The 20,144-nt window shown below is 35.3% G+C and overlaps 1 protein-coding gene across 2 annotated transcripts in view; it reads left to right on the plus strand.

Moving 5' to 3' along the window:
• Positions 1 to 1,512: 1,512 nt before the first annotated feature.
• Positions 1,513 to 20,144, plus strand: part of LOC149206427 (cysteine-rich receptor-like protein kinase 1) — an 86,108-nt gene continuing 67,476 nt past the window's right edge. Inside the window, exons 1-2 of one of the 2 annotated variants that reach the window (XM_089393724.1) lie at positions 1,513 to 2,445; positions 2,519 to 2,650. In XM_089393724.1, the coding sequence (XP_089249850.1) occupies positions 1,551 to 2,445; positions 2,519 to 2,650 (1,027 nt within the window). In that variant the 5' untranslated portion in view covers positions 1,513 to 1,550. The remainder of the gene's footprint in view (positions 2,446 to 2,518; positions 2,651 to 20,144) is intronic. The other variant, XM_089393725.1, reaches the window with a different exon arrangement.

Raw genomic sequence — 20,144 nt, forward strand, 5'->3', positions numbered from 1 at the left:
TACTTATTTTTACTTTTATGGAAACTGATTTTAAATTATTTCAATTATTATATTTTCAAATTCAAATTGGGAATTCCAAAAAAGACTTGTCTATTCATGTAATTAATTTTGTTTATAATTATTAATATTTTTAATTATAAAAAATATTGCTAATTAAAATTATGGAAGTCCTATTCTAGAATAAATATACCTTGTGTAATTAATTCATCTTTTTAATATTCATTTTTGTTTTTAAGTCTAGCACATATTTTCAATTAAAATACTGAAAATTCTATTCCAAAATAGAGATGTCTATGAGTGTAATTAATTCTGCTTATAATCAACAATAACTTTCTATTGTAACAAATATTCTCAATTAAAATCAATAATAATTTAAAATACCATGATAATTTAGTTAATTTTGATGATTTTTAAAATCTTGCAATATAAGATGTACCATGAAATAAATATTTTAATATTTATTATAAATTATTTATTAATCATTTAATTTATATAACTAATTAATTTACTTATATTTCTTTATACAGGTTATCTTTATATATTTATCAAATCTATAGTTTTTTTATACTGGGAAAACCTATTATAACTCAGTCGTCAAATTAGCAATGAAAACAATCATCTCATCATAATTATTCGAAGAAATCAAAAAATGTGCTACATTACATTAACCTTGATGAAGATTAAAAGAAACGATCTTTGATCATTCAATATTATCAGCCACTCATGGATAAAAAATTATTAACTTCTAAAATATTAAAAATATCAGCCACTCATGGACAAAAATTTATCAACCTCAAAAATATCGAAAATATCAGCAACTCATGAACAAAAATTTGTCAACCTCAAAAATATCAAAAAGTATCAACCACTCATAGACAAAAATTTGTTAACCTCAAAAATATAAAAAATAGCAACCACCCATGAACAAAAATTTGTTAACCTCAAAAATAAACATCAACCACTCACGAACAAAAATTTATCAACCTCAAAAAGTAAATTTGTCAACCTCAAAAATCAACCATTCATTGACAAAAATTACCAAAAAATATCAGCCACTCAATTTGTCAACCTCAAAAGTATCAGCAACTCACGGCAAAACTTTATTAACCTCAAAATAGCAAAAGTATCCGTCACTCATGGACAAAAAATTGTCAACCTTAAAAGTATCTGAAGTATCCGTCACTCATGGACAAAAGTTTATAACCTCAAAAATATCAAAAGTTTCAGCGACTCAGGGACAAAAATTTATCAACCTCAAAAATATCAGCGACTCATGCACAAAAGTTTATCAAAGTCAAAAGTATCAGCCACTCACGAACAAAAATTTATCAACCTCAGAAATATCAAAATTATCAGCCACTCATGGACAAAAATTTATTAACCACATGTGTCAATATCTTATCTACATCCAACGTTCGAGGAACTCCGATCGAGACTGCTTCAACACAGCACTCCAAAATTCGCTTACCTTTCAACCAGGCCCTTGTACATAAAGGAAAGGTGGTTCTGAAATTCTTTCAAGTTTTCCGGAGATTGATTTCAATTACAGAATGGCCACCTCCTCCAACATGGTCTGTAATTACAGAGGGGAAATGATTCGCTTCACATTCACCGCAAATTCCCATTTCTGTGTCTCCTTAATGCTTTTTATACTAACATTGCCATTAGTTTTCGATTTCATACACTCAATACCTCCGTCGGATATTTATAGTCTTCTCCGCCCATACCATTGCAGTAACGATAGTATCACGAATGGAAGTGCTCAGCAAAGGAACTTGAACGTGGTTATCAATTCAGTGCTTGACAGTGTTAACAAGACGGGCTTCAGTCATTCAATTCATGGACAGAATAGAGATGAGATTTATGGTGATGCTCTGTGCAGGGGAGATCTGAATGCCTCTGCTTGTCGGGAATGCGTTTCAAAGGCTATAGAGCATTTACGTGTATGTACTGGAAGTCTCAGTTACGCAAGCATTTATCTCAGTGCATGCATGTTCAGATATGCCACTCACGACTTTTATTCAAAATTAAATGTATCGGATGCATCCCACGCTATCTTTACATTGTGCAACAACATTACAATAAACGGCACAGAGGCAAGGGGTGTCACGGAATGGAAAATTATTTCTGTTTTGGAGAGGCTTATCGATAAAGCTGGGTCCAGTAAGTTGGGTTACAGTACACTAAATGATTATGGGGTTTATTCTCTGGCTGAATGTCGCAGGACATCTACTATGAGCGAATGTAGTCAGTGCCTAAACCATATGTACAATTATTTCGGCTACTGTCCAGCTGGTACTAGCCAAGGATTCGTCTTCTTCGATGACTGCATAATTTGCTATGACAGCCACAAGTTTTACGGTGATGGTGTGCCTCTGCTCTCATCCCTAAAGGGAAGTGAAAGTACAAGTGGTCCTTCAATACCACCATCAACGCTAACACAAGGTAATATTGTTACCTTGTCATACATATTTATAGTACCTTTGCAGATTAGTTTAGTGATGCCAATTATTGTTAGCTGCAGGAAAACGTCACGCCAAAGTGTTGGGATTGAGCATTGGTGCTGCGGTTGTTGTGGTGTTCCTGCTTGGGTTGGTTGTATTTTGGAAAAGGAAAGTCACTAATACCGGCAATAGGAAACAGCTTCCAGGTAAGATGAATTTCTTGAAAAAATAAAAATGAAAAACCAAATAATGAAAAATCAATCTCTTTTACCCGATGTTGAAGTAAGCATTTTACGAATTAGGAATATACTCTAGAGTCTATAGTGATGTGTAAGCATTTTACGAATTAGAAATATACTCTAGAGTATATAGTGATGTGTGTTTTAAATATTACTCCCTCATGAAATCCATCTCTACAACCATCTGAGAAAAATGAGAAAATTCAGTAAAGATCATGTTTAGTAAAAATGGCAATCTATCTACCACTTTTTCATTTTCTATGATGGAAGTAAAAGATCCACTTTATACGATGGAAGTAAAAGATCTTTATTGTTAAAAAAGAAACCAATTTGTTACATCTAGTATTCTTATCATTGTTTCACCCCAAAATTAAAGATCCCTATTAGAAATCTGTTTGTTACATTTAGTATTTTCATCATTGTTCAACCTCAAAAATAAAATAGGGCCCTCTTGGGCTCACAAAAAAAAAAAACAATTTGCTACTGATGTTAATCATGACATCTTGTTCAAAAGCGGTGAAGTAGATCTTACGAGGCTCCTTGGAAATACCTCGTTTGGATAGTATATCTGTAGTAAGATTTTGCTCCCTCTAAATATGACAAAATTGAATGTGTTCGAAATTACTTACGATTCCTCTAGTTTGATAAAATGGGTGGATTAAATCGTTTATAATCCTTTACCCAATCAATGATGCCCTTAGTATCACAAAATACCTATAATCTTTCCAACCCCAACCACTTTGCAGTAATAAGTACACCCCACAATGCGATAATCTCTTTGTTATTAGTGTCGAATCCTCCCTCCCACCACGAGTGGTAAAAGTTACCTGGATGAATTACTATAAAAGCCCCACGATGCGATAATATCTCTGTTATTAGTGTCGAATCCTCCCTCCCACCACGAGTGGTAAAAGTTACCTGGAAGAATTACTATAAAAGCTCCACATGTGCATGTTCTCTATATACATGCCCCATCAAAGTATCCCACAGGAAAGTACTTCCATATGTCTTTATACCTCTTTTGTCTTCGTTTTGTGCGCATCTTTTTTGAACCTATCTCACTAAAATATGCCACAACCTTGATCACATCAGAACAGACCGTAGCTATTTTTTTGCTAAAAAAATTAGTGCATTCCTACTACACCAAATGGTCCAAATGATGTAGGATGGAAGCAAGCGATATTACTTTTGATATTTGAACCAATACTAAAGACAAGATCTCAAAGTTTGAAATTGTCAACATGGTGTAATTTTAAGTGCATCTAGAACCTCGTCCCAAATTGCCATAGCATAAGGGCAGCATAGGAGTGAATGATCCATGTCTTCTAGCCCCCTTAAGAACAAATGACAGATGTTAGTACCTACAAATCCCCGGTGCTAAAGGTTCTTCCAGGTTAGCACATGGTGATGTAAAGCCAACTAACTGAAACACTTGAGCTTGTATGGAAACTCTCATTTCCATGCATCCTGGAACCATCTATAGTGGTCGCATTCCTTCTCTAACATAGGCATTCTGTGATAAATTTCCTTGACCACTAGTTGTCCCTTTTTTATCAAACCGTCCCAAACCATATAGTCTTCTTTGCCAGTGATTGTAATGCCAACAAAACATAATTGAGAAAGGTAATACTCCCATTCCTCAGCGTAAGCTCCTTGTAACTCCAACTCCTTCATTGATGTCCAACACTACAAATTGATTTTATTATAGTGAATATAGTAGATCTGGTGAAGGAGGTATGTGCCTTTGTCGTGGATAAAATCGAGCATATGAGATGATAAGGTGTGGTTCCCAATTAATCCCTTCAATGCATCTAGACAATCTTAATCTTCATACCGTCACCAACGTCCCAACGGATGAAACCCATCAACCATTGTAGGTTTTTCATCATGTTGCACCAGATAAAGGACACACTTGTTTTCCTTCTCACACCAATCTTGATCCATGAAGAGAACGATTGGCCATACATGTATTTTTCTCTAATTATGAGAGACCATAGGCCGATACTAGACACAACCCTCCACATGTTTTTGACAATCATTGACTTGTTAAAATTATAAGGATATGTAATCCCCCAACTGCCCTCCTTAATTGGCCTGGCCAGCACTGTCCATCTAACCAAGTGAATCTTCCCCGTATGATTGCTACCTACCCACAAGAATCTGGCCATAATCGATTCTAGCCTATGTATAATTTCCCTTGGTAACATGAATAGCTACATCCATTATACCAATTTTTTTTGCAACACCGACTTCATCAGAATCAGTCGACCTCCCATCAATAACCATCTATGCTACCACCAAGACAATTTTTTTTCAAACCTATCAACCAACTAGTCCAAATCCTTAATATAGTACTTGTTATGTTTAAGTTTGAAACCTAGGTAGACAAGACTAGTGTCAAAATGTTGGGATGTAATATCAAAGTTTTTACAAATGTTCCTAATCTCTCAGTCCTTCCTTTCTCCATAAACCAAAATAGACTTAATTTTTCTCATGTATATACCTGTTGCCTCTCCAAAAGTGTTAATGATCTTATGTATATGAGATCATTCTTCAAGAATTTTCACACCACCAAATAATAAGTCATCCACAAACATTAGACGTGTAACAACAATATGTCTCGTTACAAATACCCCAAAAAGCACTTCCCTATCCCTTGCATCTCCCAATTTGTGACTCATACAATCTGTAACAAGGAGAAAGAGAAGAGGAGACGATGCACACCTCTATCACAAACCCATATATGCCCTGAAAAATTGAGTAGTTAATCCATTAATAATCACTACAAAATTAGCAGTATTGATGCATGTCATTTTCCATTTAATGTTATTAGGGGGCATACCAATTTTGATCAAAACCTAGTTCAGGAACTCCCAATCCACAAAGCCATAGGCTTTGATCAAATCAACTTTAAGAAGACATGCCTTCAATTTCTGAGATTTCATAGAATGTAGGACCTCCTATGCAATGGCAATGGCATCCTATATTTGTCTTCCCTCCACGAAACTGAACTATTCAGGGGTGATGTGTCTCGACAAAACCGGTTTGAGTTTGCAGACACTTAATATAGAAGTCATCTTATAAGTAGAGTTGCTCAGGGAAATGGGTTGATAGTCTGCAAAGGTCCTTGGTTTATCCCTTTTGTATATCAAAGCAATGAAAGTGTCATTAATGGCCCTAGAAATGAATTCTCGTGTCCTAGATTCTTCAACAACTGTGAGAAGGCCCAGAATCATTAGGTCTATGAAAGGAAGAAATAATTCCATCCCCCAACCATCTGGGTCGGGGATCTTCTCCTTCACACAAACATTAAGTACCACTATCAATTCTTCCATGGTAATCGGCATACCCATCATATCATTATCATCCTCAGAAAACATCTGAGAGACATGTGTAATAAATTCCATTTGTGCATAAAAATCTTGGTCTTGTTGCTTATAAATCTTACTAAAGTGTTCGACAACAACCCGTTCTATATCCGATTGCTAGTTATGATGTTGTCCTTCATCATCCTAGATATCCCTAATGGAATTATCCTACATCCTTAGATTGGCATGCATGTAAAAAAATATGGAATTTTTGTCCCTGACTTCAACCTATATAACCCAACTTTTCAAGCGTAAGTCTTCCTCCTGTGACAAGAGAATCTCTTTTTTCTTCTTCCATTTCTAGAATTTTGGATCGATATTGACAAAAAAAAAGAAGAGAGGGTCAATAGGATCATTGTAATTTCGAAGGACATTTTCTATATCTAATGGAGATTTAATTTATGCTTCCCTCTTACCTTTGGACCAAATGAAAACATCCTTTTTCAGGCATTTCAATTTCACATAAATGGAGGACATACAGTCTGACGGGGTAGGATTCAATTCCCAAATCCAAACCTTATGCATCAGTGCCTCAAATTCCTTCAGTTTCAACCATTTAGAGTTAAATTTAAATGGGTAGAATCTTCTCATACCAACCCCTTCCCAGTGTAGCATGATCGATTGATGATCAAAGATAAATGAATGGATGATATGAGATTTGAGCCCCACCAATCCTTTAAACATATATTGTCTCAAGTGAATCCTTCTAGTCTTCGGATATGTCCTCTACACCAGTACGACAATTCCTCTAAGTAGGGGTAATGGCTACCGGAGCGACATCTTTAAGAGTGTTTTCATCCAACGTACCTTGGATATATCCACACAAGATTTCCTCCTTTGCTTTATGTCCCAAAATGTCCCCTTGTCCCATGGAAAAGTTGATATCCCCAACTATAATTAGTGATTTCAGTCCCAACAGGCCCGATCCAGAAACAGGGTCCCAAAACTGTTTACGTCGAACATATGGTGCATAAGAATTGATAATGCATATCCTTTGACACGAGCCCATCAAATGGCCAATCAATATGATGCCTACACATTATATAAATTCCTTCATATCTTTTACTTTAGGGTTTCACATCACCCCCAAACCACCAGAGTAACATGTTGCTTTGGTGGCACATACAAACCAGTCTAGGCAGATCGACAGTAAGGCCTCCTAGGATTTCTCATGGGGGGTCATAGTTTCTTGAATGAGTAACAAAGAGGGAATATGCATACTGATAATACCTCTAAGGGAGCTTATTTGATGGGAAACACCCAAACCCCTTATATTTAGGGATAAAGTAATCATGGAGGCACCAGTCGCTTGGGTTTATCCTCTCTAAGGACCCACATACCATCAAAATCGGAAATGGAACTATGACCAGCATTAAATTATGTGTCAATATTAAAAAGAGACCCTAGGGCATCCATCCTAGGAACATCTGGCCCCGACCTTATCATCATCTTATTTATCATCATCTTTGTCCTATATTTAGAATATAGTAATATTTAACTTTTTAATCTTTATAGGATGTAAACTTTAAGGTATCAAAGTTTGTGTGACTTTAAATGTTTATTTTATTTTGAATTTAGTTATTAGTGGTTAAAATTAAATTTGAAATGTATATTGATATAAGATATTTTGAATTTTAATTTGTTAGAAGGGAGTGTAATTAAGCCTTATTTTTGGGAGATGCATGGAATTAGATGCTCAAATTCAAAGATTTTGAAAGTGCTCAAGATATACAAACAAATATGGGAAAACAAGAAAGATTCAAGGTTAGCTTACATTAAGACAATCCAGAAGAGCAAGAAAATTGGATAACATAACTATTCAAAAATAAATGGAATTAGGAAAGGACTAAAACAAAATGGCATAATTTTTGGAAGGAATTCACCAAGAGAAAGATAAGGTTCATTTCTAGTAATTAGGACCTAAAAAGTTGTGTTAGCGGTAAAAACCTATTTGTAAGTATAACATGAAATAAGATTACAACCTTTCCACTCATGCCAATTCCATTCCAAAGATCCCCTCCTAGATAAACAACTAGAATTAAAATATCTGACCTAAGGTCTCATTATTTCTATGGCTATTAACTCATGGATTTTTTTAAACTTTATATTGTTTACATCGTTAACTTTATATTAACTCAAGGACTGGGGCTTCATCGAATTTATTAAGAAAATTCAGAGGATGCTAATCATTTACTCAAAGTATTTTCTTTTTTTGCTCCCCTTTGAGATAAAGTTGTTGATAATTTCAAACAATGAGATGGATCGAGTAATAACATAGTTCTCACAATAACAAATTGGTAAAGCAAATCATTTTTTCATCCAATCATTAATAGGGCATGACAATTACTTTTGGGGTTAATTGTATGGGATATTTCAAAGGAGAGAAATAAAGAATATTCAAATACCTTTCAACCTTGTAAGATTATTTTTGGAAAAGAATAGAGAAAAGTGTAAAAGACTTGGTGCTCGTGTAAAACTCGTCTACCCAGCACTAGACTTGCAATGCTCAAGAGTTCACACTTCTTCAAGCCCTTAGAATTTCTCCTATAGCTTCTACTCCGATTATTTTTCCCTACCTCTCTTAATGCACTAGCCAAAACCATTAGAAGCCTCCTCCTAGGGGACTCATTAAACATAGTTTTGTGACGACATTTGAAGGAAACCCTCGTCCAACAAGTTTTGGTGGGGTGTTTAGGGATTGCAATGGATAAGTGCTCATATTCTATTCACACATATTAGGAATTTACAATAATAATGATGCATATCTACTTGATTTGGAATTTTTCTTGTAAGTATCCATCAAAAGTCACTTTGGGAATCTTATTATTTAAGTAGATTCTCAATTAACAATAAGGATGATAAAAAATGATGAAATGGATTTTCAATATGTTGGAGGTTGAAGGAAGGTGGAAGGAGGTCTAAAGTGAATTCAAACACTTCTAAAATACCTTTCTACTTCAATAATTAAACATTTGAGAAGGATTGGAAACAAACTTGTCGATAAACTAGCAAATGAAGATAGTAAACATACCAATATCCCTCTAGGCACTTAATGGAATGAAAATATAAGTGATCCACTCAAATCATAATGCCCATCCATTGCACTAGAGGATTAGCCCCTCACAATGGGTGATAATCATATATTTAATGGGATGCGATGGGAAAAGGTGATGAATGTTCAAACAACTAACCACTTCGAATGTTTGACATTCTATGGTTTGATATGGTAGTTAGCTCCACTAGAAAACATCATTTTGTTGAGAAGGTGCTCATCCAGACTATTTTCATGGCATGGATTGTAGGGAAAATTTTAAGGATACAAATTTATTTTAAGTTTAGAAACCTTAGCGAATATTACTAGTCGGTAACATGAAAAGTATAGAATATTTGAATATACCTTTGTGAAAATATTGAAATTTATACTGATTTTATATAGTGTTTGTAAAATTTTGGCAATTTTTAAAGTAAAATAATTTTATAGTATAAAATTTGGGCGAATCATTTTTAGAAAAAATGGAAATTGGCGAATCTTAATTTTTGAAAAAACATGGAAAATTAGCCCACCTGTGAATATTAGCCCCTAAAATTTTCCCTGATGGATTGGAAATCGAAAGAAAGGATAGAAAAATATTGAGAATAATTTGGTAAGACACAGGCCACACTTCTAGATGATTGGTGTCATTTATATATTAATTAGATTCTTGTTGAATATTGATATTCTATTAGTAACATGTAGTTTCAATTTGTTCTTTTTGAGCTTAATTTCATGGGTGAAAGGCATATCTAAGAAGAAGTCTCCCTATATTGATATCATGTACAACAAAAAATCAGAGATAAAAATCAAGGGATGGGCTCTTTGGCCTTCACTGGGAAATCAAATGCAGTTCTCCAAGTGGTCAATTTAGGCTCAGGGTATGGGAGGTACACACAGACACCATGATTTCAGCTTCAAAAGTAATCTAACTCTGTTGTCTAAAACCAAGTAGTTCCCCTCTATTTTCTCTCATCCCTTCATTCTTTTCTTCATCTATTTATCTTTTTCTTTAGTATTTATTCTAAGATTTATATAGAATAAAAAAAATAAAAAATCTATGTCCCTATGTTCAATTCTCTCAATCATATTTCTATGTTTGGCTTATTGTTTCCCTCGGTTTTAGCTTGGTTGAGGCCTCTCCCTTTTACTTGCTAGGGTTTTCTCCTTGGATTCTCTTCATGGATTTTCTTCAAATGAGCATTATACCCTTATTATTTTTGTTATGTTCTCGACACCGTATATCCTCTCAGGGACCTTCATTTTATCATTCCTTGGGTTTTCTAGGCTTTAGCATCTCTCTCTTTTCACTTCCCTTACCTATTGGTTTTCCATTAGTCACAATGGTTCATCCTAGTCATACTCATAATCATAGAGGGAATGAGTTTTGCATCCCCCTTTCCAATTTGAGGGCCTAGCATGTGAGAGAGAGATTCGTTTCTATTTATGTTTATTCGACTCCTCCTTCCCTATGAAAGGAAATTGAATAAGTTGAGTGAAAGGGCATAACTAAATGATGCTTCATCACTGACATAGAATTCAAAGAAGAGGTAGGGAGTTGGGTACTAGATATTGGAAATACCAAAATCAGACAAACAGGGTATATGCGAAAAATGGATATCTATAGGTAGTTGAAAACTATAATGGGGAAAATTTTAGTAAAATGATCATATGCATAACAAGAAATTCTATAATGAATTGAAAAAATGTAGTGCCATATTAAGAAGTTGATGGACAAAGTCTCTATCCCTGCTAAGAATGTGACAAACCTTGAGTTCTCCACCTATGAGGAGAAGGGTGATATACTTGCCACCATTCAAGTCACTTCTCCATTGAAATATATGACTTCTATTTATATTTTTCTTAAATATGTCAGTAACGACTTGGATGGAATAATATATATTGTTAGTTCAAATTTACCTTGAAATTTTTTAAATTGTTTTAGGATAATTTATATTTTTAGTTTTCCTATATAGTTTATATAGTATAAATGGACAAAAGCTCTATTATTATGTTTCTTGTATGGTTTCTCAAGTGGAAGGCTATTGGACATAAAATATCATTTATGCTTTATTTTGTTCAAGTAATATAATCTCTATTTCATATACCCCACCCCACCTCACCCCCCGGAAAAAAATAGATCTTTTGATTCTAACCCTTTAAGGCCTATAACCCTTCTTATGCACGATTACACTTTCACCCCTCACATAGCCATAAAATCTCAATTTGATGTAATCCCTAGATTGTTGAAAAACCATTCAACATAGACCCATCCTTTACTGTTGTTATCGAAGAGTCCTAACCTTCGTTCGACCTAGACCCCTGATATCTTTCCATTTAGTGTACTCACCCTGTTTATTAACAAAACTAAGAAAGACTAAACTTCCACATTCCCTTGTCATATGCATTATTGTCCTCTCAATATACCATCATTGAACCTTCTGAAGTCAATTGGAAATAATTTAAATTATATGACATATTCAACTTAGTGTTGAAAAATGAGAAAACCCACACTCTTCGGCACACATGGAAGTAAGAAATAATGGTCTAAAATTGAGGGATGTGGTCTGGTTAAGGCAGTTTTTTCAACACTGTATCTTTTCCTTGAATTCATTATTTTGTGTGCTCAATATTACAATAAATCTATTAGGTCTAAATATGGGATCCTAATCATGTTTTTATAACCCTAGATCCCCTCAAAAAGATGGTGTGTGTTTCACCAAGTATTGTCCTTATCAACCCAATTGTGCATAGGGACAAATTCTTTGATTTGTCACTCGAACAGAAAAATGATCTATTTTATATATATAAGGAAAGGAAAAGTATTTCCTTAGAATGATCCCTTATTAGGGATTTCTTTTTCTTTTTTCAGAATGAGAAATGGATGCAATTTTTACCATTCAAATCTTGATTTCAAATAACAAAATAAAAGTGCAAATTTAGCATTTTTTGGGTTATTTTGGGACAATTTCTTGCATGTTAGAGAATAGGTCTTCGATTCTTAGGGAAATCACTATGTATGTATGTTTTTATACCACACTATTTCTCTAATTTTGTATAAAACTTCGTCCTCTCTATATACAATACACACTAGTGGTAGTCAACCTAAGTGCACTTCCTCTATTATAAATTTTTTTACCTTGAAAGGGAGTATGGAAATAAATTTTAGAATTCAGTACAATTATAATGGAAAGATGTGGTATTATATATATGAATATACATAGATAAAATTATTGCATATACAAGATATTCTACATATATTATTATCATTTTCTAATATTACATATTTATATAATAAGTTATGAATTAATATAAATTACTTATCTTAAGCAAACATTCTAGTTAATTGAGAGAATATCTCAACTATAGACTAATTTAGGAGCTATCTTAGTTGGAACAAATATCTAAAATCCAGCTAACAAACAATATCCTAAATAATAAAAGAAAACAACTCACATAAATATTTTGTTAGAAAATTATATATTACAGAGCAATGGAACACATAGAATATTGCATAAATATAAACACAGAAAACGCATAAAACCAGAGAGACACAGATATACGTGGTTCACCCAGTTTGGGCTACGTCCACCCCGAACAACCAATCCTTCCTTTCTATTATCCAGCAAAATGAAGAGACACAACCTATAGCAAATCCGCTATAATATCCTCTGTTTTCTCTCACAGTCTCACCTCTCTGTTTCTTGCTCAGAGAATACACATCTATTACACAGCCTCAATACAATGCCCTCATACAAAGAGAGGGGTTGCCTTCTAGGGCAAAAACCCTAAACTAAACATAAGTTCTACCATCAAATCATCTGCCTAATGAACGGCCCAGATTGACTAGAAATTATTATACTTTTACAAGACAATTTTACATCTGTTTTTAGCTTTGGGGGCGCTACCCCCGAAACCCCCACTGGGGGACCGCTGGCCCTTGGACCCCCTAGCTGGGGGGCATTAGCCTCCTTGGACCCCTGCGGGGGGGACAACACCGTGTGGAGGGGTGTACAAACTTCCTGGGCAAAGACCTCTAAATAATCATGCTCCACACCCAACAATCTCACACTTGGACAATGATTGTAGCAACTCCTCCGCTGCTTCATTTTCTAGACAATGAATCCTCTTTAGACCTAGTTGTTTCCCATCTTCATCGTCATCCTTGAAGACCAATTGAAACTGATCATATTCTCAGTTTCTCCCTGGTTACAACTTTTGTTAGCATATCTGTAGGATTCTTGCTAGTGTGTATCTTTTGCAGCTTCAACTCTCCATCTTCCAACACTGATCGTATGAAATGGTACTTGAACTGTATGTGTTTAGTCCTGGAGTGAAATGATGAGTTCTTTTCAAGATGAATGGCACTTTGGCTATCATTGTATAACGTTCCCATATCATGCTTCTTACCCAATTCACCCATAAACATTTGTAACCAAATCATTTCTTTACTAGCCTCTGTAGCAGCAACATACTTTGCTTCTGTTGTTGAAAGTGTGCAACAACACTTTGGATTTTTGAAACCCAACTGACAGCTGTTCCACCTACAGTAAATACATATCCTATAGTGCTCCTCCTGTTATCTCTGTCACCTGCCATATCTGCATCAACATATCCCTGTAGAGAAATGTTTGAACCACCAAAGCATAATGCTTGATTTGTGGTACCTTTCAAATATATGAGAATCCATTTCACTACCATCCAATGTCGCTTTCCTGGATTGTTCAGGTACCTACTTACAACTCCCACTGCATGTGCAATATCAAGCCTTGTGCAGACCATTACATACATTAAGCTTCCAACTGTCGATGCATATGGAACTTTAGACATATAATCCATGTCTTCTTGGGTCTTTGGGCACATTTCCTTACTAAGTTTGAAATGGATAGCAAAAGGTGTACTAACTGGTTTTGCATTGTGCATATTAAATATTTTCAACACCTTTTGTATGTACTCATTCTGAGACAATGTTAATTTGCGATTTTTCCTGTCTTTAGTTATTCTCATACCAAGGATTTTTTTTGCAGCTCCCAAATCCTTCATTGCAAATGAATTTGCCAATTTTCTTTTGAGCACATTTATTTCCTGCATGTTAGACCCTGCAACAAGCATGTCATCCACATACAATTAACAATATAATGTAGTTGCCATCATTTTGCTTTTTCAGATAAACATAATGATCAGAGTGACATCTAGTATAACCTTGTTCAGACATAGACTTGTCAAATTTTAGATACCACAATCTTGGAGCTTGTTTTAAGCCATACAAGCTCTTCTTCAACCTGCACACTAGTTTCTCCTTCCCTTTTACCTCATATCCTTGTGGCTGTTGCATATATATCTCTTCCTCCAGATCCCTATGGAGAAAGGCTATCTTTACATCTAACTTCTCAAGATGAAAATCTTCAACTGCTACTAGACTTAAAATAGTTCTCATTGAAGTCATTTTAATAGTAGGAGAAAATATTTCATCAAAATCAATACCTTTCTTCTGTGCAAACCCCTTCACCACAAGTCTAGCTTTGTACCTCTGTTTCCCTCCATCTTCTTACTTCAGCCTGTAAACCCATTTATTCTGCGATGTAGTTTTACCTGTAGGCAACCTGACTAAGTCCCAAATCTGGTTATGCATTAAAGAGTCCATCTCTTCTTCCATGGCTAGCTCCCACTTCTTCCTGCTTTCAACCTGCATTGCTTCTTCATAACATTCGGGTTCACCAGAATCAGTCAACAATAAATAATATAATGAAGGAGAGTATCGTTCAAGGGGGTATACTTATCCTGGTAGATCTTCTAACACCACTTTTAGGTGTTTGGGGTGCCCGTTGCTGCTGTGGTGGTTGTTGTTGTTGTGGTTGTTGATTATTATTATTTTCAAGAACCTTTACTTTTTCTGTGATCTCATCAAGAACTATGTATTCCTTGTTTTCTTTTCCCTGTTTCTTTTCCCACAAATGATTCTTATACAAGACCTTTTCATTGAATATTACATCTCTGCTCCTAATGATTTTGTGATTTTAATAATCATATAAGCGATAACCAAAATCATTAACACCATATCCAATAAAGGTACATTTATTTGATTTTTCCTCAAGCTTTGTTCTATTTTCCTTATTAATATGGGAAAAAGCCTCACAACCAAAAGGCTATAAAAAGGATTAGTTTACCTTTTTTCCTGTCCATGCTTCCTCTGGAACACCACCATCCAAGGAACTTGAAGGCTCTCTGTTTATTAGATAAACAACAGTATCTACAACATCTCCCCAAAATTGTAAAGGCAATCCTGCATGCAATCTCATTCACCTTGCACACTCCATGATTGTTCTGTTCATCCTTTCTGACACACCATTTTCTTATGGTGTTCTTGGAACTATCTTCTCTTTGCGAATTCCATGCTCTGAACAGCACCTATCAAACTCTTTGCTGGAATATTCACCTCAAATACATCAGATTTATTCTTAATACAATAAATCCAAGTTTTTCTAGTTGCATCATCAATAAAAGTAACATAATAATGAGAGCCACTGAGTGATGATACCTGAGCAGGTCCCCATACATCTGTATGCACAAGCTCTAATTTTTCACTCTTCTTTTCTTTCCCAACTCTAAGAAATCTGACTCTCTTCTGTTTTCCATAAATGCAATTCTCATAGAATTCCAAATCAACATTCTTCAAACCCACAACAAATTCCTTGAGTGAAGAATCTTCATCCCCTTCTCACTCATGTGTCCGAGCCTATGATGCCATAATGTTGCATCTGCTCCTTTGGAAGTTAAAGCATTAACAGAGTTAGAAATACCATTGCATAAATACAATGTACCAACCTTTTTGCCTTTTCCTATTACCAGGGCTCCTTTGGTGACTTTCCAAGCTTTATTTGTGAAAGTTGTCACACAACCTTCACTGCCTAATTGCCCTGTTGAAATCAGATTTTTCTTCAGATCTAGAACATGCCTTACCTCCTTTAGTATCCATTGGTTTCCATTCTGTTGTTTTACAAGAACCTTACCCATTCCGACAATTTTACAGGGTTTATCATCACCCAAACGGACTTGTCCAAAATCTCCTTGAACATAGTCATGAAAGTATTTCTTATCAGGTGTGGCATGGAATGAGGCCCCTGAATCTACCACCCAGGAATTAGTAATATTTTCGAAAGAAAGAATCAAAGCATCTTTTAACACCTCACCTGTCACATTTGCTTCATGATTGTTTTCTTGTTGTGCATCTCCTTCTTTTCCCTTCCAAGATCTACAATCTTTCTTTAGGTGTCCTTTCTTTCCACATTTCCAGCACACTATCCCCGATCTGGACTTGGATCGCCTTTCCTTGATTTACTGTGATATCCTGAGCTCTTTCCTCTTTCCATTTTTCTTCCCCTAGACTCTACACTTAAAGCATTACCCAATGTCTCACCGGAGCTTTTTTGTTGCATTTCCTCGCTAAGGATAGGACCGACAACATCATCAAACTTTAAAGTACTAGATCCAGAAACAAAGTTACTAATGGCCATTACTAAACCATTCCAACTTTCCGGTAATGAGCACAAGAATAACAGAGCTCTAAATTCATCATCAAAGTTTACCCCTACAGAACTTAACTGACTTGTAACAGTATTAAAATCATTTAAATGGTCTGCAACAGATCCACCTTCCGACATCTTCATATTAAATAATCGTTTCACAATAAATACCTTGTTTGAGGCTGAGGGTTTTTCACATAGTTTCGCCAACGCCTTAATCAAACTCTCTGTCATTATTTCCTTCGAAATGTTGAAGGCGACCGATGCTGCGAGGCACAACTGTACTGTTCTGAGTGCCTTTCTATCGAGAAGGTTCCATTCTTCATCTGTCATACCCGTCGGCATCTTTGTTTTTCCACCCAATGGAAGGTATAGATCTTTCTGATACAGATAATCTTCCATATGCATCTTCCACAGCGAGAAGTTTTGGCCGTTAAATTTCTCGACCCTAAAATTACCATCTTCCACCATTGCTCCCACTTGAATGAGGAACCCTTCTTTCCTACAAGTTTATCAGCCAAATAGACCTTCGGCTCTGATACCAGTTGTTAGAAAATTATATATTACAGAGCAATGGAACACATAGAATATTTCATAAATATAAACACAGAAAACACATAAAACCAGAGAGACACAGATATACGTGGTTCACCAAGTTTTTGTTACGTCCACCCCGAACAGCCAGTCCTTCCTTTCTATTATCTAGTAAAATGAAGAGACACAACCTACAACAAATCCGTTGTAATATCCTCTGTTTTCTCTCACAGTCTCACCTCTTTGTTTCTCACTCAGAGAATAGACATCTATTACACAACCTCAATACAATGCCCTCATACAAAGAGAGGGGTTTCCTTCTAGGGAAAAAAACCCCTACTAAACACAAGTTCTACCGTCAGATCATCTGCCTAATGAACGGCCCAGATTGACTAGAAATTATTAAGCTTTTACAAGGAAATTTTACATTTGTTTTTAGCTTCAAGGGCGTTGCCCCCGAAACCCCCGCTAGGGGACCACTGGCCCCCAGACCCCCAGCCAGGGGGGATTAGCCCCCCTGACCCCTGCGGGGGGGACAAGTCCCCCCCGCACCCCCCGCGTGGAGGGGTGCACAAACTTCCTGGAGTATACATCCAGCTGAAACAAAGACCTGTAAATAATCATGCTCCACACCCAACATATTTTATATGATAAACAATATCATATATTAAGCACAAGACGTGTAGGAGTTAATATCTCGAACACTCTTCATGAACAAGTAATTGTCATTGATCTTTGTTTGGTAAATTATTCATCAACATCTCTAATCATTTTGAAATATTGTAGATTGAATTTAATCAAGCTATCTCCTAAACCTCGTAAATGTGTAGTTCCCAATTTGAATTCTCAAGTTCTTGGATTTCCATCTTGTCGAACTCTCAAATCAAGGATCTCCCAAATTTAGTTATTGAACAATGTTGCACATGTGGTCTCATAACCCCACTAGTACATTACAATCCAGATGTCAGTATCTCCAACTAATGAAGGATGTTTCCCTATATACATAACTTCCAAACTAACTAGAAAACCATCCTAATAAGTTGTACTTCCACTTGATTCGTTGAATATACAAATGCTTCAAACCACTAAATCAATTCCATGTTTGTAATGACTAAACTACTAGTCATTTATGGACTTACTTCCATCTACTAAGATAATGGGTGCCATCTATTGTACTTGTAAGTTATCTAGGAAAATAGTCTAGATATTGAATGTATCAGAGTTAGTCTTACACTATAACCTATTTCATCTCATTTTGAAGATTCATCATTATCTCTTTCACAAACAGAAGATAAATGTAACAAAAATTTCCTACTAAAAATATAATATAACTACATAACCAACAAGAAATTTTTAATCGGCCTTCCTCCAACATGATAGAGTAGGTTAGCATATTAAACACATAGTACTATCATAATCTTCATATATCAAAATGCCAATAGAGACTAAATGATATTTTTCAAATCTTGGCAGCTTGCTTCATCTCATGAAAACAATGGACGAAGAAATAGGAGAGTAGGCTTGCATCTACATATACTTTTGAGTTATAATTTGGACACCAAAGATTGAAAATATGAAGAGGCTCTATGGGACTATTCTATGACAGAGGAATATGATGTATGTCTGTAGAATAATAAATAAACAACATTGATCCTTGGATATGATGTCATGTAGTATCTTTACAACAACTAACCAAACCATAAAAAACCAATGACCAAATTGTTACAAATATGTGTATCTAACATTCTCAGCATTCAAGCCTTCTAGATCTTAGCCTCCATGACTTGGACCAGTGGTATTAAAGTGGGCATATCTTATCCTTTTGAATATTTTTGGGGATTTAGTTTCAGCTCTGCATCTAATAGTGGGTAGCACATCCTTGTAGATTCAATTATTTACGTGGATATTTCCACCTTTCGGTTGAATATATGATACTTTATCATCATATAAATGTTTCAAAGAGTGTCCAATTTTATATTTTGTTTTTTCTTATCATCTCTCAAACACATCTCGTATTTTATCTATGAGACGTAGTCCCATAATAGATCATAAGTTTGTTGAAGTGTTGATGCATGCTAACAACAATGAAGGATGAGAGATGCTCAAGTCTAATGAGCACATAATACCAAATATCTTAACATGCTCACTATTGTCGAGGAAACCCATATTGACAACAAGAAAAAAAAATCAAATTTGTGTAGCAATAACTAAGATTCTTGGTTTCGATTCTTCTTTCTCGTTAGACATTAAAATATAGAACATGAAATTTTCTAAACATGTTCTGTGCTGGACTAAAGAAATAATTCCTACCACCAATCCCTACAAGTAAGCAGTGTCCATCATCATTTCTATGTGCATGACATTATCAAAGAACCTTACCTTTGCAAAAATAGATCTGTTACATTCTTAGCCATTCTAGAAGGCTTGGGTTTTTTGAAAAACAAATAAACTTAAAGACAATGAATTAGCGTTTGTGCACGTATAATTCAACAACCATGTGTCACTTTTTGATTATTCAAAGCTCGAATGAAGCACCACCTTTTTTTTAAATAATTCATGGCCAAATCCAACAATGCAGATGGAGACTACATAGAATCCGCCAGTTTCTAGCTCCAGACCCCATTTGGTAGGGTGTGGGGAATGATTGACATTTGGATAAGTGTAGGCTGTAGGTTCAATTTGTAGGGCTTGTATGATTCAAGGTATTAGACTTTGAAAAATGGTATTCCTTTTGAAGATGATGGTGAGCTAGTGACTGCTTATCTGGTGGCTCCCTTGTCAAGAATGTTGTCAGGACACCTAAATAATTTCCTATCACTATATTTCCCTTACACTTACCCTCTCACGAAAACTCTTGCCTTGATTCAGGAATAATTTTAGGGTGTTTCCCATCCTCCTCACAATTCTAATTATCCTCACCCTCCTCTAGTTCAACCTTCAATGAAAAGCTTCACTAGGTTTGTGCTTCGTTTCATCTTTGTGGGTTTGGAAGATGTTATGGAAAT

This window comes from Pinus tabuliformis, chromosome 1_2, assembly GCF_031772625.1.
Source record: "Pinus tabuliformis cultivar Carrire ecotype Pingquan chromosome 1_2, CPIR1, whole genome shotgun sequence".
NCBI lineage: Eukaryota > Viridiplantae > Streptophyta > Pinopsida > Pinales > Pinaceae > Pinus > Pinus tabuliformis.